This window comes from Ostrea edulis, chromosome 3 (genome assembly GCF_947568905.1).
Source record: "Ostrea edulis chromosome 3, xbOstEdul1.1, whole genome shotgun sequence".
In the NCBI taxonomy this organism is placed as follows: domain Eukaryota; kingdom Metazoa; phylum Mollusca; class Bivalvia; order Ostreida; family Ostreidae; genus Ostrea; species Ostrea edulis.
Window position 1 is genome coordinate 79,798,929 of NC_079166.1, and position 25,706 is coordinate 79,824,634.

General features: G+C 34.0%; 1 protein-coding gene across 1 annotated transcript in view; it reads right to left on the reverse strand.

Annotated features, from left to right (window-relative positions):
• Nucleotides 1–25,706, reverse strand: part of LOC125677879 (uncharacterized) — a 102,693-nt gene extending 76,987 nt beyond the window's left edge. Inside the window, exons 1-4 of the mRNA XM_056159125.1 lie at nt 25,622–25,706; nt 20,453–20,627; nt 20,067–20,187; nt 11,881–12,297 (exon numbers count right to left, since the gene is read on the reverse strand). Of these exons, the coding sequence (XP_056015100.1) occupies nt 11,881–12,297; nt 20,067–20,187; nt 20,453–20,485 (571 nt within the window). The 5' untranslated portion in view covers nt 20,486–20,627; nt 25,622–25,706. The remainder of the gene's footprint in view (nt 1–11,880; nt 12,298–20,066; nt 20,188–20,452; nt 20,628–25,621) is intronic.

The following is a 25,706-nucleotide window of genomic DNA, read 5'->3' on the forward strand; positions in this document are numbered from 1 at the left end:
ATGTAACATATATCAAAGCGTTGTTCAAAAAATAAATAGGTCAATAAAAAACGCCATTCTTTATTAGAACACTTCCGCAGTAACATACACCTGTTCTGCAGAAACGCATGCGACTTTTCCAAACTTATATCAAGGTGTCGGCCCATCATAACAACGAGTGAATGAAATTGGGCACAAAGGACCGTGGGTTACCTAAAATGAAAGCTACTAAGAACGTGGAATTCGGATATCAAGAACAAAACAATATACAACTGCAGAAAAGGAATAATTCGAAATATAAGTGATATCTAGATATAATATGATTATTCTAATGTAATTATGTTACTATCAATATTTGTTACAAACGAATACCAAGGGGGTATAATTAATGTATTGAATTAAACTGTGCATATAACATATTTAAAAGAGAAACATGTATCGCTTTATGGTATACACAAGACTTGAAATACTTTTAATTCTAATGTTAGAATTTATGAATCAGAGTAGATCAATTTTGTAAAATACCAGTGCTTGGTAATCGGTTACCAGGTTTTGGCTCATAAAGTAATGCATGTTTCTCTTTTAAATATGGTATATGCACAGTTTAACTCAATGCATTAATTATACCGGGTCAAGCCCAGTATTTTGACGGTCCAATAGTCCGACGGTCCTATAGTCCGACAAGTTGACCGTAACCAAAAGTTTTAATTAATAGAGCTAAAATTTATTCATGTCAGGCATTATTTTATGGAAATTATCAGAAACCGCCAAAATCGACACGATCGGATTATAAATCAGACAATGAATTTCTGACCAAAATCATTAAAGTGTGAAGTAAATCAGAGAAACCCGGTATTTATGGAAATCAAAACTGCTAACTGATGAAGTACAAGCAAAATATGTAGTAAATGACCCTTACTATTGCAGATAAATTCAACATTTTTTTACACGGACGGACAAACATCATCAAGCTTTAAACCGGATTGCTTTGAAACCTGGCCAAAACAGAACTTCAAAAAAAGTAATTATTGCCTTTCCATGTTATGTTTAATAAAAGTGTTTCCGTGTCTTAATCCCTGACATGATAAAATTCTTACATCATTTTGAGATCTAACTGACTAGATCGTTGAGTATGAATATGAATTAAGTAGTCTATGAAATTACTAAGAAGATAATGAAGCAAATGATATTTTGGTCGATGATGAAAGACTGCTACACGTGTTGTTAGTTTTAATCTGTATAATCAATCAAAATAAAATGAATGTTACAATAAGCTTTCGCGTACAGAAAGTAAAATTAAAAAAAAAAGAACTTGTTCACATCAATGGTCTGATTTGGCAAAAATACCATTCATTTATACATTCATAATACTTGCAATAACCATGTTTGTTGGCAAAAAGGAAAGAAAAGCCTAAAAAGCAAAGAGCAAACAAAGGAAAAATAGAGCTCTAGTGTCGTTATCCAGGTGAGTCAAGATCTTATAAGAAGTGTCTTAATTGTAGAAGAAGTTGTACCGATAAGACGTGAAATTGCCCCAATTAAAAAAGATATTACAAATCAAGTATATTATGCTGGTAAATATTCCCTCTAAACAAAATTGGAATAAAACTCAAAATATCACTAAGTAACCGATTGGGATTGTAAATTACAATGTCATGCCATTAAATGGCGTCCGTAACGAAGAAAATGTTAACACTAGTTTATATCAAAGTTATTTTTAGGAAATGCAGTCGAGAAACAACATGTTTATTCCATTCCTAGTAAATATATAATGTCTGTAGCATAAATATTAAGATAATGTCAGCTAATACTGTAAATATTTGTATGCTTGTAAGACTTTTACTCACCCCCTTTTTCGGTTTTCCGCTGTAGAACATCATTCCCCCACTATTACCAGACCCAACTTATCAGAATCCCTGTTACTCAAACACATACTTGTGGTGTAAGCTGATGTTTGAAAGATAGGAGGAATGCTGTTTTTAAAACAATTTTCCATTTCTCTGATTTCTTAGTAAAAATGAAAATTATAACCAAATTTCGCCTTATTTTGCAATTTTTTGCAATATAATTAACAAATACCAGTGACTAACAAATTAATCAAAAATATCACATTATACCAATATTGCTGTTTTTGAGGACAATACAGTGATTAAGCCGCCTGAGTAGTACAATATTCACCGAGCCCAAAGGACTAGATGAATACTGTACTTCGAAGATAACTAAATCATCGTATTGACTGGAAAAAACCCAACAACATTCATTTTATGATATGATTTAATGATTAAATTATACAAACTCATTTATACTGGCCTGTCGGACTACCGGATTGTCAGAATACCGGCCCGTCGGACTATCGAACCGCAGGAATACCGGCCCTTCAGACTATTGGGCCGTCGGAATACTGGGCGGTCACCTCATAGGTTGTTACATGTATGAAGGGTTTAATACTAGGTATGTCGTCAATTCTGCATTCAATATGACCCTCTCTAGTTTTTGACAAGTGATCCCCACCCCCACCCACCCCAAAAAACCTAGTAAAATATGAATTATTTTCAGCATAAACATGACATGGTGTCACATTAAATCTTAAAATATCGTACTAGATAATAGCCATCAACATATATCTTGTCCGTAACACAGACACAGGAGGATAATGGGTGATTTGGTGGTGGTGGTGGGGTTATCTGGACCAATGCCTGTGACGGACTGGACCAGTGAATATCTAGAAGGTCAGTGGAAATCGTTTGTGCAACACGTAAACTTAACTTTCTTGGGACCCCTTAAAGCGAAAAAGGATGTTGAAAGGTGTGCATGTGAAAGGTGAAGATAACGAACCGTGATCAATCTCATGACTCCTATAAGCAATACAAAATAGATAGTTGGGCAAAGACGGAACCCTGGACACACCGGAGGTGGGATGATGTGCTTAAGGGGAGTGAGCATCCCCCGTCAACAGGTCACATCCGCCTTGAGTCCTATGTGTGATGATATGGGTTGGACAAACAGGGTGTGACATATATATTTCACGCGAATTGTAAAAGATGAGGATCGAAAACTTTGAAAAATTTGAAGCTTGTGTAAAGTCCAGAACCAATCACATACATGTATACAATAGATACAAAATACATAGTAGATATCACATAAATAGAGAAACCCTTGATCAATTTGTGACCGATCTCAAGTTGTTAGAGAAAGGGTGCGACTACTGGAGTTTTACGAAGAGTCTTATTTATATAATCAACGACTGACTTTTACAATTTAAAGGGATCAACTCCAACTACAAAAATTGGACCGAAATAACTATAGAGACTGCTTCAGTAAAAACACCAAAACCGACAACTATGTTTAATAACAGAGCATTGTAAACTCTTTAACAATTTTTATACACCGCCGCGATGTCCTCGAGGTTAGAGCGCTCGCCCTGCATGCGGAAGGCCGGGTTCCAATCCCAGGTCTAAGTCGTTAAAACAGATAGTTCCATCGCATCAGGTGTGAATGTCACGGGTCCTCGGATATGACCTTAAAAACGGATGCCCCGTGTTACAGTAGGTGTGACACGCTAAAGAACCCTCAATGGCCGTAAACGCCGAGCAGAGGCCTAACTTTGAAGCCCTTCACCGGTCTTGGTGACGTCTCCACATCAGTGAAAATTCTTGAGAGAGACGTTAAACAAAATACAATCTTATTATGTCTACACTTTCGCAATGCAAAATTCGTTTTGACTTTTGATTAAGTTAAACTTATCGATTTGCAAATGTAATTTTGTTCACTGCAAATGGTTAGTGAGTAGTGCATAAAGGGACCCAGATAATTGCCATAAAAAGAAAGTGGTTTTAAGCTTTACTGTATGTCATGAGTGTACCACGCTCCATGTGAGCAGACGAACTCAAGTTATCCTGAAATTTCTAAATAATGTGCCATCAGCCCTGAAAAAGTGCTCTATATATTACATCTTGGGTTTCTGGAACAAAGAAACCCACACATACATACCTTTGAACGATAGCTCTGTACTAGACCAAACGTTAGGATGGTAGGCTTGTCGAAATATATTTTGTCATAGCATCCCCCAATTGTAAAAACAATGTTACGTCCTTGTACCCCCATCTCCCACTCTCTAGGTCTACATGTGTATATTGTATACATATATATCAATATACATTGTACACTGTAGAATCAACGATATTTGTATAACTCAGATTTACTTGATTTATTGTTCTCCCTTTCCCAACAAATTCATGAAACAAGTTTGAATTACACATACACATGAAAGGTGAAAATAACGATCAATCTCATACCTCCAACAAGGAATACAATATACATGTACTGTACATTACCGTTATTCAAGAAATAAGGTATCATTTTAAAATATTTATCGGGATATAAATACGGGTTGATCACGTGATCAAATTCCATAAAGCCCTTCGTTGAACATCAACTTCAACATCAGTTGAACTGAAAATTTGATCATGTACCAACCCGTATTTATATCCTGATAAATATTTCAAAATGATACCTTATTACTTATATTTACATTTTTGGTCGGTAACATTGCTGAATTGTGTTAACAACACGTTTCCGTACATTTCAAGTTGTTGACGTCCACAACGAAGCGTCATAGATGTTCAGCCGGAATAGACGGAAAACGTTGTATGATAGGAACGTGTTCGAATGCCTATGCGTAGTAATACAAGGCGTGGCCATAGGAAGGCTTATATAACGTGTCGATATCACGAGTAAGGCCATTCTAAGCCAGTCTCACGAAGTGCACGTAGCACACTTTTTTATTATATTTAATTATGGATAAGGTCCTATATTCACCCTTAGACGTTACTTAACACTTGCTTTCGGACAGTTTTCCATAGTTTTTTTTTAAAAATAGTTCATCCATGGTTTTACCTGGGCGGTTTTTAACGTCAATGATGGGGGGGGGGGGTTGACATTTTGTTATTTGATTCAGTACTTGCATAAAACTAGTTCAAGTCAGTTACCATGTATGTAGTATATTTTTTGTAAAGTTATTAAACGCCGGCTGCCCGACAAGCTTGCCTGGCTTACACCAAAGTTGTGCTTGGTTGTCTTGTACGTAAAAGGATTGAATTCACAGAAGTGTATATTATACTGATCATCGTTCGTTATCTCACCGTTCATTATACATATTATACGCGACGAATGCTTCATCTTCCATGTTGAATATATTACAAAAACATATATATAACACATTTTAAAATAAACAAGACGTCCATTGGCCACATCCCCCACCTGAATCACTTTCACTCATATTTAAAGAATTTTTCTATATATTCGCATGCAAGACTTTGATCCCTATTTTGATCCCAACCCACTCCCGGTGGTCATGATTATTTTTTTCAAAATTGAATCTGGACTAGGTCAGGAAGCTTTCATGTGAATGTAAACTTTTAATGATTTTCCCTATATATTTGTATGTAAAAATTGACCCCCTATTGTCGCCTCATCTTAGCCCCGGGGTCATGATTTTAACACGTGAATCTGCATTATGTCAGAAAGTTTTCATGTAAATATTAGCTTTTCTGGCTCAGTGGTTCTTGAGAAAAAGATTTAACAAAAATTCCTATATATTTGTATGTAAAACTTTGATTCCCTATTGTGGCTCCATCCCCCCACCCCCCGAGGGGGGGGGGAGTAATGATCTGCACAAACCTGAATCTGCACTATGTCAGGAAGACTTAATGTAAATCTCAGCTTTTCTGGCCAAGTGGTTTGTTGTAACAAGATAACGAGGTACAGGAGTGTTTGTTTTGTTTTTCTCAATTATCGGTCATTATACTGTACCATTGCTTGGTTTATTGTTGTTTTGACAACTCTATCTATATGTGAGGGGATGCGGAAAATTGAAACTCTTACTTTGTAATTGCTCTGTAAGCAACTGTTGTAATTATAACCTCACATGTAGTGATACCGTAGATTGAAATCACTACGCCATTAACAAATTGTCAGCAAAGGTCCTATTTTACAACCTCTGTACCTGTATTTTAGCACAAGGATAGACAGTTCTATTGCTCTGGCAGTGTTTTGAGAATACAGAAAGAGAAGAAGACAAGAGAAGCAGATAGAGTTAGAGAGTTGTTGGCAAACTCTGTACTCGTAATGAAAATTGGAAAATTAACTTGGATTTCACTTCTAGTGACAAAAAGGGTTACATCTTGAGAAGAAATTTTTGAAAGATTTTCCCCATATATTTGTATGTAAAACTTTGATTTCCTATTGTGGCCCCATAACACCCGCAGGGGCTATGATTTTTACAAACCTGACTCTGCATTATGTCAGGAAGCTTTCATGTAAATCTCAGCTTTTCTGACTCAGTAGTTCTTGAGAAGAATATTTTTAAATGACCCCACCTTGTTTTTGCATTTTTGTGATTATCTCCCCTTTGAAAGGGACAAGACCCTTCATTTGAACAAACTTGCAAGCCCTTTGCTTTGTGACAAATTTGGTTGAAATTGGCCCAGCGGTTCTTAAGACGTCGAAACTGTGAAAAAAGTTTACGACGTCGCCAACGATGACGACGCCAACAACGACAGACAACGGACAAATTTTAATCACACAAGCTCACTTGAGCCTTTGGCTCAGGTGAGCTAAAACCAACAACCTTAAACATAGTGGATAATTTGTTAACAATTGTAATTTTTCAGCACTAATTTGCGGTACTAACTACTTTGTTTTCGCTCCTAGAATGGAAGCTATCAATCAATGGTGTGCGGTAGAATGCCTCAATTGGTCGGATTAACAATATGTAAAAGGGATAGAGTTTTTAGTAGAATTTTCAGGTTGTTCGTAAAGTTTTGCAATTTAAATTTGATGTCTACGTTTATATTTTAAGCCCTCTCTGCATTTTCTTAATTCTTGCGGCAAATTGAATGTGTTGTAAGTTACTTTCTGGAAAAGTTTTGATGGCATATTGCTCGGTGTCGCGGCTTTTATGTAATTCCATTCCTCGGAATCCAATTTTTCCGTTATAATAAACCACGACATTTGAAGGCTCTCATCTCTATCAAAAGAAAAGAACCAGTATATCAAAATTTCTCTTCATCTTCCCGCGTAACATAATTGCTTCGTTTTTATTTACTATTTGTTCTTAGAATCTTGAGAGGATGTCTCAGAGAAAACATGCAAAATCACTAAATTCGTCCAGATGGGTAGATGGAATTTTCCATTTCGTTATATATTTTTTATTTTTTTTGATTTAGGGTGTAACATGATAGGAAAAATGTATTTTGGAATACGGAAGTTCCGAGTTCCCCAAGAGTTATTTCCCTTTGTCAAACTCTTCCGTAAATTATGACCTAAAATATGATGACAGTGGGTACATTTGCTAATAACTATCGTTGTATTATTTCTTAAAAGATGATATCCAGAGTTTCTGAGACCATCCTATCTCAGGGAAAAGGCAACTTTAGTGAGTCTATAAGTATTGGATAACAAAATGGCTCAAACAAATATTGTAAATTTCCATCTTCCTTTGATAAAAGCGTTACTCATGTAGAAGAGGAAACGAATAATGATTCAATAGCCAATTTGATGATCTTATTAAAACAGATTATGCTTGATATGACCAGAATATGCATACCAGTGATTGATATAAACAAAAGTTACGCTTTTATTACATTAATCGTACGTAGTCGTTGCGTACAATGCCAGTCTACGATATAATGTATACATTGTGTACCCACCATACGTTATAAAATGCGGAAGAGTTCGACAAAGGGAAATAACTTTTGGGTAACTCGGAACTTGCGTATTTCCTCACGTGTTTCTATTTTTAGAAACAACTGGTTTTAATTTTTACTAGTAATTGACATTCATGCATAGCAGTAAATATGGAAGTTTGAGACCTTATAAAATAATTACAATATTCAAGAATTTTTTTTTTGCTATATCATCAAAATATATGTTAAATTTAAAGAATATTGATGTTTTGCTCTGATTGCATGTATTTATAATTAAGGACAAAGCCATATGTAAGCAAAACTTTGGAATCACAGATAAGATATGCAAGTCTGGTGTGGCAGTGCAGTTTAAATGGAAATCAAAATTTCATGTAATGATATTAATTATAAAGATTAATTCGGGTGTTAAAAAATCCACTGATGGCATTTTATATCTAATATATTAAATGAGTAGCTGAAATAATGACCACGTTGAGTTTAACCAATGTTTTGTTTATTTCATAGTTTTATCTAAATGCAATTTATATGGTTTGATTTTATGGGTAATAAACCAATTTCAATGTAAACAAATATTATAAAGTCAACGAAAAATGAAAATCACATTATTTTTTATAGTGATTCCCAGAGCAGCTTCAAAAGGGCAGGGAAATTTAGTACCTCAGACAGGGGCATTTTCGGGGTATTAAACATCACATCCTTACAATTTAAGTCAAGATTTGTGATTTGGAATTGTTTGTTCATGAAAATGCTCAATGCACTCTTCAAAAAATTGTACAATTATAAAACAAAGTAACAATTAATCAAATAATTCTTTTTAATCTGTTACCAGGGAAACAAAGCCCAGTGGGTTGTAATTTTATATATGGTTTCTTAAATGTTTATGGTCCAAATATTATGTTTAAAGTGAAATTTCTCTGACGTAGACCTTGTAAAGTGGTCAATATGCATTTTTTTGTTGCCATGGCAACCAATTTAAATTTTATTAAAGATATAAAAATACTATTTTTTGTGTTTTAAAATAAATTTTTTAGTATAATCTTATAGATAATACTCTTTCTAAGAATTCTACCAGCTTTTTATCCGTAAGTTTGCCTCGATTAGTTTTTATAACACTAATATTCCCGTTTGTACAAAGATCACGTAAATGTAAAACATCACAAAATTAAGCCCATCTGGTCAAAAAACAACACGGGCTACTTTTTTAAAAAGTCAATTTTCAAAAGATAAATTCCTACTGAACATACTGATATGCAACATGACTTTGTTCGCTACATGTCAAAATGTCGCAAACCTTACCTTAAGTTATTTGTTACTCATAAATGAAAATATTCTAACTCCTGTTTTTGTTAACTGTTGATCGAGTACATGTACATGCAATTCCCCATAACTTAAAATTTTCGTACGGAAGATCAACACTGAAAAACGTCATTTGAAAGTTTAATTGAAGCTGCGCGATGTTTCAGGAATTTCTGTGCCTTGTTTTAAAATATTGCACAGAGTCAATTGACACCGGAATCATGGTTAATTGATATGGATTAAGTTATATTTTACCCGTATAGATTAAAATTTTATTTTGATACGGTAAAATAGTCTTGTCACACGATCTCTGCGAAATTGATTTGTCTCTCTTGTTTATCTGATTTACATATCGCTAATTATAGATATACCTAACAACTTTTGACGTATCAGAAGAATTTTAGCAATCTTCTAGATATTATTAAGAATGGTATTTCCATAGATGAATACTTCGTGTTCGTGTTCTAACAATGAATTTCCAAGTATTTGTGTGTGCAAAATGGCCGGGAAATTAATACACAAATTCATAATAAAACTTACATATCTCTTGTGATAAAAGCAGTGAAGGAATGGTGTGCCTCGAAATGACATGGGTTTCAAATGGCTTTTCTCAAACTGCTCATAATAACCCCTGGCCCTTCATACTTCTTGGGGTACACAGGATGCGTGCCAATCCGCGCATCTAGCTTCACTTCAGTCGTGTACCGATTCTAAGCGGTTCACCGTAAAAGCAAAACGGTAAATGCATATATATAGTGATGAAAAGAAAACGGTCACCATTTTTTTTTCAAATTGAAAAACTTGTCACAATATCATACCGAACCGCGAGATTGAAGTAGTTTAAACTTTTTTTGAAAATGATATCATACTTGGACAGTTTCTATGGATGTTTACTGTTATCACGTGCTTCCAATTATCGGATAAGACACAAGTGATCAATTACGATCTGTTCGATTTACCTGGTCAAATACTGCATGGTTATGATCAAAAACGAACTTCACAAAAGAAACAGACGTTTGTAATTGGGGTACAAAAAGGGGAATTTTTGTGTTGCGTTCAATGGCAAAAGGGTGGCGATTTTTTGTTTCAAATTTGGGAAAGTGCAGAAGGGTATATTTGCTAAACACCGACACGAAATATGACGCCACAATACACTGTTTACATCAGTTGCATAGCATTTCCCGCGTTCAATGAATAGGCGGATCGAAAATGTCTAGTACGTTAGAATACTTTAATTGAGTTCTGTCCTCACACGTTAGGTGCTAATATTTCGGAATATTTTTTGTCCTGTTATGGATCTAGATATTAATGCCAATATTTTTTGCTTCGCCCTCAAACACGTTCACGCCGTAAGACATATTATGGATGTACAAAGGATGTATCATGTCACTTGCGACTATTACAATGCTCCGAACGAAATCCTGGGCAATACGGTAAATATTTGGACGTGCCTGAGGCAATCCTTCTGCTATATAGAGTTGGCATATTTTCCGTGGACAGTAGTACATGTACATTGACGCTAAAAATCTGTGAAAATCATCGAGCAAATTTCGGGTTGCAATGGAGGAGAATGAAAACAAAGTGCTGTCATCCAGACCACAACGCACAAAGTAATGCTAAACCAGACCGAGGGGCAACCCCTACACTTTGTAAAGATTACTGGTTGAGAACGAGACAGACAATAGTAGTTTGATCAGGTAGACCATAATTGAAAACATAACCAAAGAAAATGAATTATATCTATATACGGTTTTTACTTGTATACAAGTGTTTATAAACAGTATATACACCCACCCACCCCCTTCCATCACCATTAAAATGCTTTATCATGTCACCAGGTACCTTCCAGTTCAAAATATTACACCCTTGTTTATTTTAAACCTAAAATGACATTGAAAATTAATTTTTAAAAATTGTTAAAGATAATAATTGTACATCATAAACTTAATTAATATGGGTGTTGTAGAAATGTATCAATTTTGTAAAAATGTCTTATCAGCTAGGACATTATACAAAATATCAGGACATTACACCCAGGGCTTGAAGCTAACTTTTTATGTAACTGATGCGCTCATCCTTTTTATCAATTAGGATATAGAGTGTTAAGGACAGACAGACGTCCCATTCAAAATTACCCAACTCCATCTTTAAGAAGAGAGTTTGGAAACTTGTTTACTATCGCTGGATATTTTAATGGGAAAATCTTATTGTTCAGTATCTAAATCATTACATAATAGCCTTGTCATACTTGAATGCAAAGCAATTAATTAAAATGTTATTTGTTTTGTTCACTAGTTTTCTGTTGTTTTTTTGGTGTGTGTGTGTGTGTGTGTGTGTGTGTGTGTGTGTGTGTGTGTTGCGGGGGAGGGGGTATATATGCTAGTAAGTAAAGTGTGCTATTTGTTTAATGTTGCCTAAGGTGCAATTTATATTTGATTCCACGCAACTAGCCCCCATTCCGTTCTTTTCCCATGTTTCATTTAATTATGAAACAGTTTTGAATGTGATTTGAAATATACTTAGCCTAATCATCATATATTTATTATAATGTGAGGTGTAAATCCTGAAGATGCATCTTAGATTTTAAAGTTATGGGTCTTTTTACAATATATATTAGATTAATTCAACGTTTGACATATGAATCGTATATAAACATTAAGAAATATATTTAATCATGCGAGTACAAACCATGATTCGCAAGTAACACAATTTAACGTTATTTTCAGAATCCGTACAGTAAGTTAATTTGTGAGTAGCACTCAACGCCGTGTATATCATGTTTTAATCATTTGTAGAATGTACTTTATTCACTTTGAATTAACTAATGAGGAAATACGTACCTCTAATGTGCTTTATTTGAATTTGTTTACTTTGAAATAACTAATGAGTAAACGAGTACCTCCAGACGACATAATACTGTCAAAAACATCGTACATCCTTCCCTCCACAATCAGTCTCATCACCGTTATAGGGGTGTCCACAGGCTGTTCTATGTCAGTATCCTCAATGAGATACTCTAATGTATACATACATAGGGAATAATCTGAAGCGACCTGCATGTAGAAGTCTTTGTCTATGTCACTCAGCAGACAATTTTCTCCGTAAGATTTCATTATCTTTGTATCTCGCCGAATGCGGAAAATGTAACTGTAACGTGTCACCAGTCCTTTCTCCTCCAACTCAGTCAGTGTCCTCCTGACATCAATGTCACCCATAGTGACGTCATCATCCACAACGACACCACGGTGATCATCAACACACAATAACAAGGTGTAGAGAACGACACGCTGGTCCTTTGTTAAATCAGGAAACGGGTCTGTGTGTGTAACAAAGTAAATGTTAATAAATAATAGTGTCTATTATAACCCAGTCAATGTTAATAAATAATAGTATTCATAATAATAAAGTTAATGTTAATAAATAATAGTATCCATTATAACACAATAAAAAGTTGATAAATAATAGTATTCATAATAACAAAGTAAATGTTAATAAATAATAGTATTCATTGTAACACAGTAAATGTTAATGAATAATAGTATCCAAAAAAAACCAACCCAGTAAATGTTCATAAATAATAGTATTCATAATAACAAAGTTAATGTTAATAAATGATAGTATCCATTATAACACAATACAAAGTTGGTAAATAATAGTATTCATTATAACAAAGTAAATGTTAATAAATAATAGTATTCATTATAACAAAGTAATGTTAATAAATAATAGTATTCATTGTAACACAGTAAATGTTAATAATGTAAAACTTATACGGTACCAATTTTGATGCACCAGATGCGCATTTCGACAAATAATGTCTCTTCAGTGATGCTCAACCGAAATGTTTGAAATCCGAAATAACTATGACGTTTTAGATCTAAATATAGCCAAAAACAACGTGCCAAACAAGTGGAGCCAAATTCGTCCAAGGATAAGAGCTATGCATGAGGGAGATAATCCTTAATTTTGAAATGAATTTCTAACTTTTATAACAGCAATTAAATATACATCAGTATTTTCAAGCTAGTAACGAAGTACTTAGCTACTGGGCTGTAGAGACCCTCAGGGACTAACAGTCCACCAGCAGAGGCCTCAAATATTATTCATTATAACAAAGTAAATGTTAATAAATAATAGTATTCATTATAACAAAATAAACGTTCATAAATAATGGTATTCATTATAACAAAGTAAATGTTAATAAATAATAGTATTTATTGTAATAAAGTAAATGTTAATAAATAATAGTATTTATTGCAACAAAGTAAATGTTAATAAATAATAGTATTTATTGCAACAAAGTAAATGTTAATAAATAATAGTATTCATTGTAACACAGTAAATGTTAATATATAATAGCATTCATTATAACAAAGTAAATGTTAATAAATAATAGTATTCATTGTAACAAAGTAAATGTTAATAAATAATAGTATTCGTTATAGCAAAGTAAATGTTACTAAAAATAATAGTATTCATTGTAACACAGTAAATGTTAATAAATAATAGTATTTATTGGAACAGAGTAAATGTTAATAAATAATAGTATTCATTATATCACAGTAAATCTTAATGAATAATAATATTCATTATATCACACTAAATGTAATAATAGTATTTATTATAACACAGTATATGTTAATGAATATTAGTATTCATACTAAAACAGTAACACAGTGTAGAGAACGACATCCGGTTCTTTGTTAAATCAGATAATGGATTTGTTAATAACATATCAAAGTATATAACAACTATTTCATTCCTTCAATGAAATTACATTAATGGTTATGTTTCCAGTAATGTTGGCATTGTGAAACATGCTAAAGGCTGGGCTTTGTAGCTTTATTCCATTACTGGTCACGATAACTGGATGATTAATTGTGGACATTCCCTCCTGTGGTCTAGAATCTATGGACGTTTCAATATTTAAAACTCAACTGCTTGGCTGAGAAACTCGTCACATCTATCCCTGTTTTGTTCAGGTACTTGTATATATAATATTAAGCAGCTCCTGTAGGGGTTGCTAATTAATACTAAAATTGGAAATAAGTGAATTATTTTTTTTCGGATTTACCAAACTCGCCCGTTTTCATTATTTCATATAATTGGTAAGAGTAGTGGAACTTTGTTTACGTGGCTTCATGGTATGAACGGGAATGTTTACAGATCTGACGTTGCTATTTTGTTTCCTTAGGGAAACTGTTACCTTATAATGAAATAAGGTTTTTTTTTGCCGTTTCCCATCTGTTTAGCATCTGTAAGTTGTTGAAGTACGTCGGAAGATATTGGTTCTGTTTTTTTCTTTTCATTGCCAACTCCCCGCGATTTTATATTTCAGAAATGATTTCTATTTTCTATATCAAAATTGCCGTAATTTACATTTTGGTCCCCATTAAAACCGGGAATTTTTGAAAATATTTCAGTATCACCCTCCAAAATTTTCCTACTGTTTTCTATCGCCAAGAACGTTGATTGCTTTTTAAAATTTTGAAGTTAAAACATGTTGTTCTAAATTTTTAAAAAAAAATGTTACTTGGGTTACCCTCTTGCTTCGACTTCAATTTAACGCTGTTTTTGAAAACGTTTTTTTAATTTGTCTGCTTAAATTAATTTTTGTCGTTGAAGAAAGTATAATTGAAAAAAAATTGTGTGTAAGATCATTTTTGCATGTAGTTTTGTGGGTACCTGTAAAGTGCGAAACGAAATAGAAACGAAACGGAACGAAATCTACCGAAACACGAAACGAAATCTACCGAAACGAAACGAAACCCACTGAAACGAAACGAAACCTACCGAAACGAAACGAAACAGATTGTATAATCGAACTCTTCTAATTATAATAATTAAAAATGGTATCTTAGGTCCATGTTAAAGTTTACACATATAAATAAAATTCGCCTCCCCTTTGATCTAGGCTTTTGGCTTGACTGATACAAAGTTTTAAAAGTTGGAAAGGGGGCGGGGGGATAAGCACAAAGTACATTAATACCATGTGCAATTAGTTTAAGATCCATAAATTTCAGAACGGAAGGTTACAGTCTCACAGGTCAGAGGTCAGGGGAAACACACTAAACGAGGGATGGGGTCGTCGGCGTTGGATCCGCTTTTGGATATAAATACATGTTTCAGTATTTTTTGCTCTAAAGACAAATATATGTATACATGTGGATATTGTGTATTTGTATGTAGTATATCAAACGGTGGATTCTGAATATGTCCTCCCGTTCTCTTTGTGAATTCTGCTTAAAATTCCCTCGTTCATAAGCCTTTTCAGTTTACAAAATGCCGACCTCCTCCTAATATTTATTGCATTAAAAAAAATCCGTTTTCCGTCCCGTTTTCAATTCCCCGTCTTCGCAACACCCCAAATGTATATAGTTTTTTCCATTATTGAAAGTACTCGCACCTCAGCAGTTAGAGATAAAATAAGAGGTTAAGAGCTCTTCCTGCTTTTAATTTTCTCAGACACCAGCTTCTTCAAACAATGTATCTATGCCCAAAGGCGGATCCAACGTCGGCGACCCCACCCCTCGTATAGTGTGTTTCCCCAGATCTCTGAGACTGTAACCATCGGTTCTGAAATTTATGGATCCAAAACTAATTGTACATGGCATTTAATCAACTATGGATATATACTTTGTGCTTACCCCCCCCCCCTTTCCAACTTTTAAAACTTTGTAACAGTCAAGCCGAAAGCCTACATCAAAGGGGAGGCGAATTTTATTTATATGTGGTAACTTTCACAGGGACCTAAGGTACCATTTTTAATTATTATGATTAAAAGAGTTCGATTATACAATCTGTTTCGTTTCGTTTCGGTAGTTTTCGTTTCGTTTCGGTGGGTTTCGTTTCATTTCGGTGGGTTTCGTTTCGTTACGGTAGATTTCGTTTCGTTTCGGTAGATTTCGTATCGTTTCGTTTCGATTTCGTTTCGCACTTTACAGGTACCCGTAGTTTTGTTAGATTTCAAAAGATCAAAGAAGAAATTGCCATTTGAAATTTGAGGGCAAGACAGTCCCTTAACAATGCGCCGAGACAGATATATCTCGGTCCTTATGGCAAGACAGCCCTACCTCCTTGCAGCTGCCTCACCCTACCCAAGATAGGACGCGACTGATGTACTTCATCTATCTGATTTGTGACCAGTCCGGCTACTGAAAGTAAACGGCCGAGTCGCGATGCGACGAGGGGAAGAGTGCGATAAAGGATTGTCCTCTCTTAAAGAGGGTGGGGTCCGGGAAAAAATTCAAAATTGAGATGCAAATTGTTCATTTGAGAGAAATAAATGAAAATTTGATGATTAGAAATCTAGCCTCTATTGTTCCTGATTCTTACATTAAATCGGAAATATTCCAGTTCCCTGTATACACACTATCTTCTTCAATGCAAACTACGTAGAGTCTTATAAAATTTAATATACTGTACATTTGGATATCATTTATTCATTAAACTTGTATATATCAACACCATCAACGTTGGAAATTGTATTACAGATGAACGAGGGAAACTGTTTACGTTCAATTTGATAGTCTGCGCATTTATCAACCACGTAGAAATTTTGCTCATTACTGACTTTCAACATGATTAAAGTGCAGACAAAACATTGTTATGGTTGATGCACATGCTCTATCTTTAAAATGGTTTTAAAGGCATAAAAACAACCAATCTCGCCGATTTCGATAAATCTTGTCAATCGCAGATGACGAAAATGATGTTACAGAACATATTACGTCACTAATTTTCACATGTATCATCAGGGTCAATGCCCTAGTGCATAATCATAATGATTAAACCATGTGAAACTTCATTTTAGGTTTACTCTAATGAGGCGAAAATTTGGGCTTAATGTACTTTGCTCTCTATTCAAGTCCGAATATCAACAAATTTTACAAATATACATGTCAAAATGCCAGGTTTTTGGTATATCTCAATGTATCAAAGGTCAAACTATAAAGGTTCACGAAGAAAAAGTTAAACTTAATTTCACAAAGAATTTTGGTTGAATCCTACTCATGCACACTCACACATGTCTCAACATTCACAGATCCGTCTACTTGCATTTCAAATTGACCAATGAAACAAGAGGCCCACAGGCCTTATCGGTCACCTGAAGACTAGTGAAATCTAGAAAAAAAATCCTGTTCTGAATATCTAAGCTAAATTCTAATGTTCAGTAAGGGATACAAGACTTACTTAAAACATTGTTCTATCTAAAAAACAAATGCATTTAAACGCAAAAAACCCAAGTACGAATATACATTGGTATAGACAAATATATTTACACCTTTCGTTTCTGATTTGTTTTTAATATTTAATATATTAGGAATTCATAAACTTTAATGGCACACAAGGTCAACTCTTGTCTTTAATTCACTGTTAGATCATCATTTCAATTGTCATAATACGATACTCCTCAAAACAGGGTTTTGTACTTCATGGGAAGCGATTCGAACGCTTCTATTGTCTGAAGACTGTACTCAACAAAACTGGTTTTCTTTTTGGGGTGAATGAGGGTACATAAAGGGTGTTCGGAAAGAATCTTTTAGATAAAACAAAAGATTGATTTCCCACGTTCCTTTCTGGGAACCCTAATAATATGGTACTGACACGTAGGCCTATACTTGGTATAAAACAGAAGCCGCAGCCCTCTTTTAGCATTTAGTCCTGGTGCCTGGAAGAAAGGGAGTCAGATGATTGAAAAGTACATTTGATTGAGGTAAGATTATTCATTATTTCTACTAATTTTCTTAAATATATTAACAATTTTTCCACATTGTTTATTTTGTTGTTTCATTTTTGTTGTATACAATTTCTTTTTAATCATTTGTAGCCCCAGCAGTGGAAAATGCAATGCATTTTATCTAAGACCAAAAATCGCTCCTAAGGGGAATGTATGATACGACGACTTCCCACTCGGGGTACATCAACTGCAACAGATTGTGGCCAAAATGTATAGAGAGGCAGGATTTTATGGCTTTTTTTACAAATCACTCTCTTCGGGCTACTGCCGCTACACGCCTATATGCTGCGGGTGTTAAAGAGCAACTTATAGCGGATCTCCGGGGAACAATACAGAGTGTAAGTGATTTGATTCAGAAACCGTCCACAGTGTCCCCGCCGGAGCCGAAGAAAGTGGAGCTCAATGAAAGTGTTTCCTTTGGATCGGGAAAAGAAATAAACATCACTGCCGGGAATGTAACAGAGAATTTGCGACTTTAATGTGCATGTGTCTGAATGAATGATTGTGACATGAGTTTATAACTGGCACCTAAAGGATTTCATATACGGTAAAATCGGATTATACATAAAACGCTCATTTCGTATAATTTACTGGAATATTTCACGCCTTGAATATTGTATTTGATAAATAATAAATGTTTTCTCACACAACTAAGAGTGGTCTCTGTTCCTGGTTTTAACTGTCAGTCCAGTATTTCTCATAATATTGGCCTGCTCTTAATAATACTGGACTATGTTCAGTACAGTATGAAAAATAAAGTACTGTCAAGACAAAGAACTGACGTCACAACAACGTTTAATATAGAGTACAGGTCAAAACACGGGCTCCGCGGACTAATTGTGAGCCTAGAAAGACGTCGGTGCGTTTGAAATTGCGGTTACTGTGTATTCTATAGCACTTGCATGAATCTTTTAAATTCAAAGATACATCAATGTATACACATGTCCACAATCGGGAAATCAAACGATCGACAATGGTAGCCAGTGGCGTCAATTGATTTATGTTAGCGTCAAATTGAAGCAAATCGAAAACATCAATTTTCACAATTAATGCTGAATTATATTGAATATTAATGAAAACCCCAAATATGTTGTTGTTTTCAAGAACATTTGTCATAAGTTTGGAAATCAAACCACACGCTATAGAATTTTGAGGTTTAATTTACTACACTTAATACATATTTCCCGTGGGTTGCGACCAAATTCCTAAACAGGAAGCGTCAGTGTGTAACAATAGAAATTATAAAAATGGTGCATGTAATGAATAAAATCTTAATTTAATTTTCCTTTGTTACATAGAGAGTCTCATTCAATTATTCCATTGTCTTTTAGATTGATAAATAAAGTGAAATAACTTCCATTTAAAAAAAATATACATATTTTCCCGTGGGCCGTGACCAGGTTCTTATATCATTTTGTTGGGAGTTGATTTTAACAACTCCTCTATGCAGTCACTCGGCTCAAAGTGGTGTGAACTTTATCATGTTTTTGCAAACAAATGAAATGTTCAGCGCTAATAGGAAATAGTTCGTGAAATGTTTACGTATTACACGTTTAAATGCATAATATCTGTAAAATTGAGTTTTCTACCCTCGGTTAATTGAAAAACGACCAAAATATCACAAGAAATAAAATCTAATGTAAACAGTGATATTTCACACTATTAAAAAATTCCTATACGCAGACAAAATACATGTGTATCACCAATCATAATATACAGTACATGTAAAAATATGCACGGACCCGCGGACTGAAAGTCTACTCGTTCAAATAGTGTGAATCACATTTATACTGCTGTAGTTACCTGTCAGTTTTATACTGCTTTAGTTACCTGTCAGTTTTATACTCCTTTAGTTACCTATCAGTTTTATACCGTTGTAGTTATATATCAGTTTTATACTACTGTAGTTACCTGTCACTTTATTACTATTATAGTTACCTGTCAGTTTTAAACAGTTATAGTTACCTGTCAGTTTTATACTGCTGTAGTTACCTGTCAGTTTTACAATGTTGTAGTTACCTGTCAATTTTAAACTGTTGTTGTTACTTGGCAGTAACTTTTTATACTACTGTAGTTACCTGTCAGTTTTATACTGCTGTAGTTACCTGTCAGTTTTATACAGCTGTAGCTACCTGTCAGTTCATACTGCTGTAGTTACCTGTCAGTTTATACCGCTGTAGTTATCTGTCAGTTTTATACTGTTGTAGTTACCTGTCAGTTTTATACTGCTGTAGTTACCTGTCAGTTTTATACTGCTGTGGTTACCTGTCAGTTTTATACTGTTGTAGTTACCTGTCAGTTTATATTCCTGTAATTACCTGTTAGGTGTTTATTGATTTAGTTACCTGAGCTCTCCCTCTCCTGGTTGGTGATCCCTGTTTGATCTGAGTATCCAAGTTCATTGTCTTCCAGGTCCGTAGAACTGTCATTATCAGCATCTATCCTCGGTCGTTTCCTAACAGGACCCTACACACATTATACAGTAAATACATGAATATGTTTAAATATATTTTAAGGAGCTTAAATTATAATATTTTAATATTTGATGTGTGATTTGGCGATGTAAAAGACTATAAGGAATGAGAGAGAGAGAGAGAGAGAGAGAGAGAGAGAGAGAGAGAGAGAGAGAGGGGGGGGGGGTTACGACTACATGTCTATTAGTACTTTAATGTAGTAGATACAGTACCTGGAATCTACACAATATTATTGTGCATAGTTCATACGAACATACCTTTTCCTCGTCCCCTGGGGTTCTCTCTTCCATGATTAGAATACTAAAGTCATCACGTCATTCTCGGAAAAGTTGAAAGGTAGGAATAACAGGCAAATGTGATGATTTGTCATTAGGACTGTACTCTTCTGTTCCTATTTATGCCCGTCCATCCAACTTCATTTGTGACCCTGAACTACATGATGGAGGAAATAGGCAAGCTAGTACTCAGTAAGATAAGGAAAACGTAATTTTCAAAAATATATCTACCTGAAATTAAAATATCTGGCAAGAAATCATGTGACCGAAGAATTTATCAGATTATTATCCAAACAAGAGGCCCATGGGCCACATCGCTCACCTGAGTTACCTTGGCCAATATCTGAAGATTTACCATATATATTTGCATATAAAACCTTAGTCCGTATTGTGGCCCCAACCTACTCCCGGAGGCCATGGTTTTTTTACAAACTTCAATCTGCACTATGTCAGGAAGCTTTCATGTAAATCTCAGCTCTTCTTGCTCATTGGTTCTTGAGAAGATGATTTTAAAAGATTTTCTCTATTTTCATGTAAAATTTTGATCCCCTATTGTGGCACCAACCTACCCCCGGGGCCATGATTTGAACAAACTTGAATCTGCACTATGTCAGGAAGCTTTCATGTAAATATCAGCTCCTCTGGCTCATTGGTTCTTGAGAAGATTTTTAAAGATTTTCCCTATATATTTTTATGTGATATTTTGATCCCCTATCGTGGCCCCAACCTACCCCGGGGCTTATGATTTGAACAAACTTAAAAATCTGCACTATGTTAGGAAGCTCTCATGAAAATTTCAGCTCCTCTGGCCCAACATCGTCGGTTACCCACATGTGCTTCTATTCGATTCTCTCCATCATTGGCACATGTCAACACAACATAAGGAACACAAATCAATCATTACATAATCATGTCTTCTAACACTACAGATAAACAGTTTAACACTAAAAATGGAAATAAAAAAATACATTTTTGCACGTGGTATACAGAAAAAAAATATATGATATCAAATTTGAGAGTTTCACATCCTGGTCAAGGCCTCCTCTTAAAACTTAAAATGGAACTAAAAATAGTGAGGGTTAGAAACCAAAATTTTCAATTATTGTTAATTGGCGAAGATGTTGAATTTTTGTGCAAAATTTCGAGTAAATTAACTTAACCGTTTTGTTGTTGTTGTTGTTTTGTTTTGTTTTTTGGTTTTTTTTTTTTTTTTTTGGATTGGTGTTTAGTTTTGGAAAACCATATTAATAAGTTACACTTTTTGAACTAGTTTAAAGTCTCAGCTACTCGTGCCATACATTATAGATATAACATACACGTGTAGGAGTATAAAAATAGAAGATAAATTGGATGAAACAGAACCTGTAATATTACGCAGATTTAGAACTTTTTGATTAATCAATCCTTCCGCCACAAAATATAGTCTCTGCAAAACCCTTTCAAAACTTGAATTTACACATTTTTTTTTTCAAATGGATAGGGTTCAGTAATAGATGTGTAATATGTTTGCACCGATGGGATCAGTATTGAGGCAGAAAATACTTCGTTGTAGCATCCTGCACAGTTGTGCTCACTAGCTTAGGAACTAACTTCCTTAAATCAAATTACTCAAACATTTGTATAAAAATGCAGTATTTTCGCCAATAATCTAAAAATCTGGTCTCCAATCCCCATTTCTTTTTTTAGTTCCATTTCAAAATTTATGACAAGACCTTGAAAATTATGTGAAATTTTAGAAATTGACATTACTCCTAATATGTCCTTTAAACTTAAATTTGATATCATATTTTTGTTTCGCATTTCAAGTGTAAAAAGGTAATTAAAGGTCAAGTACGGTGATTTTCCTAAAACTTGAGTTTTATACAGAAAAATGTCTGTCGTACACTTATGGATTAATTTCCATGGCAATTTTGATAAAAATCACTTGGCGTGAATTACACGGCGCTATCAAACTTTTACCTGAGCGATCGATAAATGTGTTGTGACGTGAGTTATCGCTCGTAGCATGACGTCATCTGAGACAAGTTTCGATTGCATTGATAGGCTTTTATAGTGTTTACATAGAAAAGTCCTGTATTTATGGTACAATGGGCTGCTTTGAACTGCAATTTGAAATTGGGACAGGGATTAAGTATGTTTCTTTTCCCAAAAGACCCTAAATTTCGAAGAATTTGGACAAGGAAACTGAAAAGAGACACTGAGATTTGTGACAAGCCACGATGATCAGTGAGCGACACTTTAATTAACGAGGATCAGATTTCCATCAACCCTGACACACCATCCTGTTTGATTTCAAACAAAGTGCAAAGTGATGATTAACTGGGCATCCTACAAAACAAGTGGAGGGATGCATTTTAATTATATAAAAAGTTCAACCCAAAAAGGGGGGTGCAGTCCACCCCTCTCTACATCCACCATTGAATGCTTTAATGCGACACTGTATTCAATGGGTTTGCGATTGCACATAAAAATTAATGTCACCCATTACCTAGTTCTAATTGATTTTATTTCTTTTATTAAATGAAATATCTTTCGAATATTGTTGTAATCATACTATATTTATAAGGGACTCATCATTTCATTTCTTCGCTATATATATTTTGAAAAAATAAAATATAGTAAAAATGGAAATGAATTCAATTTAAAAAAAAACCATTTTGATAAAACCTTATCCTATTTCCAAAGCTTTTTTTTTCAAGTTCATTATGAAAACAAGTACAAGTTTTTCCTTTTCCTAATGCGCTTCTAAGTGCTACATTAATTAATATATCATGAATCATTAAGGCAAAATTTCACACCTCAAAATGCTACAATTCGTTAACTTTGTGCCGTACTATTTCAATTTCGCATTTGACGTGTGTTGTGAAGAAATTACATGTACTAATAGGCCTAATTTACATTTTATGATAGTGTATCTACATGTCGATGTTTTGTTTTTTTAAAGGGGGGGGGGGTACAAATAACGTTGTGCACTATAAGTTTTTTTTCTTTTGTCATTTGTTGTTCTTTTTTCAAAAAAGCATTTTTCAATTAAATATATATCTAGCTAAACACATTATAATCTGAATCGGAACAATCTCATACTAGTAAATCTCATAAAAAAATTACAAACGTAAGACTGAGAGTCAATCTAATTAAATACGCTCACAATCGCTACAATAGAGTATACGGCGAGTATCTATGACGTTTGATTTTGATTAGCCTAGATTGTGTAAAATTCAAAGGTTATCTTTTGATAGAACATTTTTTTTCCAATATCATTCCCAATTTTCTATGCACTGTCCCGGTAAATAATTTCTAACTGAGATTCCTGTGAGATATTTGTCGAACATAGACATATTACTATCGGATGGTTTCGAAACGGGTGCAGGTACAAACATAAAAGGTTGAATCCCTAAACTCAAGTGTATCTACGATATTTCACCGTCAATATCCACGGTGTTGCTAAAACTGGCAATTTCTCACGGAAATATAGGCGTAAACAACTACAATTGTCTCAGATGACGTCATAAGAAAGGGCGATAATTCCTTCATTCGTTTCTATAAACAACGATTTTGGAATAGGTATTTTGTGCATTTATCAGGATTTAAAAAAAAAATGAACACATCAATAAACTTTTCAAAACGGGTTTTAATGAATTAAAAACATTATTTTCAAATCTATTTTTATTACACTTGACCTTTAAGTATTTCCATTACTGGTGTTATTTTTTCTTTAACTGTAGTTTTAGAAGATATGATTATGTATCTATTTTCAATTATTGATTTATGTTGCTTATGTTGTATTGACATCAACAGACAAATCAAGTTTAATTGAATACGATTGAAGTAACGTTTATAACATTGTAGAGCTCATAACAAGGTTTCCGATATCAGTTTTTCTTTTTAATTTCCTAATACTCCTTTAATGTGGAAATCAAAAATATACTTCCCAAAACATTACTCCAAATCTCAAGTACGAACCTCTTTAAAGCTATTTGGACATGATAAATTTCAGATATTGTATCTATACTATATCTTTCTAGCAAAAAAAAAAAAAAAAAAAAAAAAAAAAAAAAAACTGCAAAAAGTCACTCTTGAAAAAACCCAGAAAACATTAAATGTATTGAGGATTTACGGCATCCCGATCCCCATTATTAGTAGTTTGTTTTGAAACAATCTCTACCCTGAGTTATCGTTCCCGCTATGCTCCACTAATACCTCTGTCAACGTCTAAAAATCATATCAAAACGTACTAACACTAACTTAGCATATCAAACTGTAATGATCATATCTAAGCAAATCAAACACTTGTCTGAATTTTATAAACACAGAACCTGGTAAATATGAGACACCTGAGCGAATTAAAAGGTTTTATATATAAATATTCATTCATTCATTCGTCCAATAATACTAGAATAATCATGGAATTCGTTGTTTTTGTGAACATACTGGAAGATTTTTAAGCTTAACACTAAAACTTGTAAAATCATACTTTATCATGCAATAGGTAGAAATAAGTTTTGCCAAGAATCTTGACATTCAGACGTTGACAGAGGTGTTGTAGCGCAGCGTAATACGCCCTCTGGTGAGAGATTGGTTTTGAAAAAGTATTAAATTTGATCGGGATCGGAATCAAACGGTAAACTTTAACTTACAATAATTCCTAAAATAATGAAAATAAACACGATGTATTCCAGATATACATTTATTAGGTTAAACTAAAGTAAGAACATCTACGAACAGCAGTTAAATTGCATTGAATTATGAAATTTTACTAGCGTACTCTAAAGTACTCTATCGTACTCTGTTTAGTAGGACCGATGTTTACATCACAATGACTATATTCTCACAGGTCAATACTTGTTTAACCCACTGTCATCTTCCACAGATAAGAGTACTGGGATTGTGAAGATGATTCCAAACAACATGACAAAGATATCGATCGGGAATGGGTTTACGATTGAGATATGAGAGCATGTTCCAAAGCTTATTTATTTCCATCGTAATTTAAACTTCCTAAATCTATATTTAACCTACACGTAAACTTTCTTATTTCTTTCTCTGTGTACAACTAACGCATGTTAATAAGTAGATCAACATTGACCAGTTGTTGGTTTAATACTTTTATAATGCTAACCATGATACATTTTAAATATCAATCTGCATTACCTGTCTATCTTCTGTTGGAAGCTGCATGATCTCCCATTGTGCACATACATGTATCATGGTTTGATCAAACAGGTCATTGAAAAAG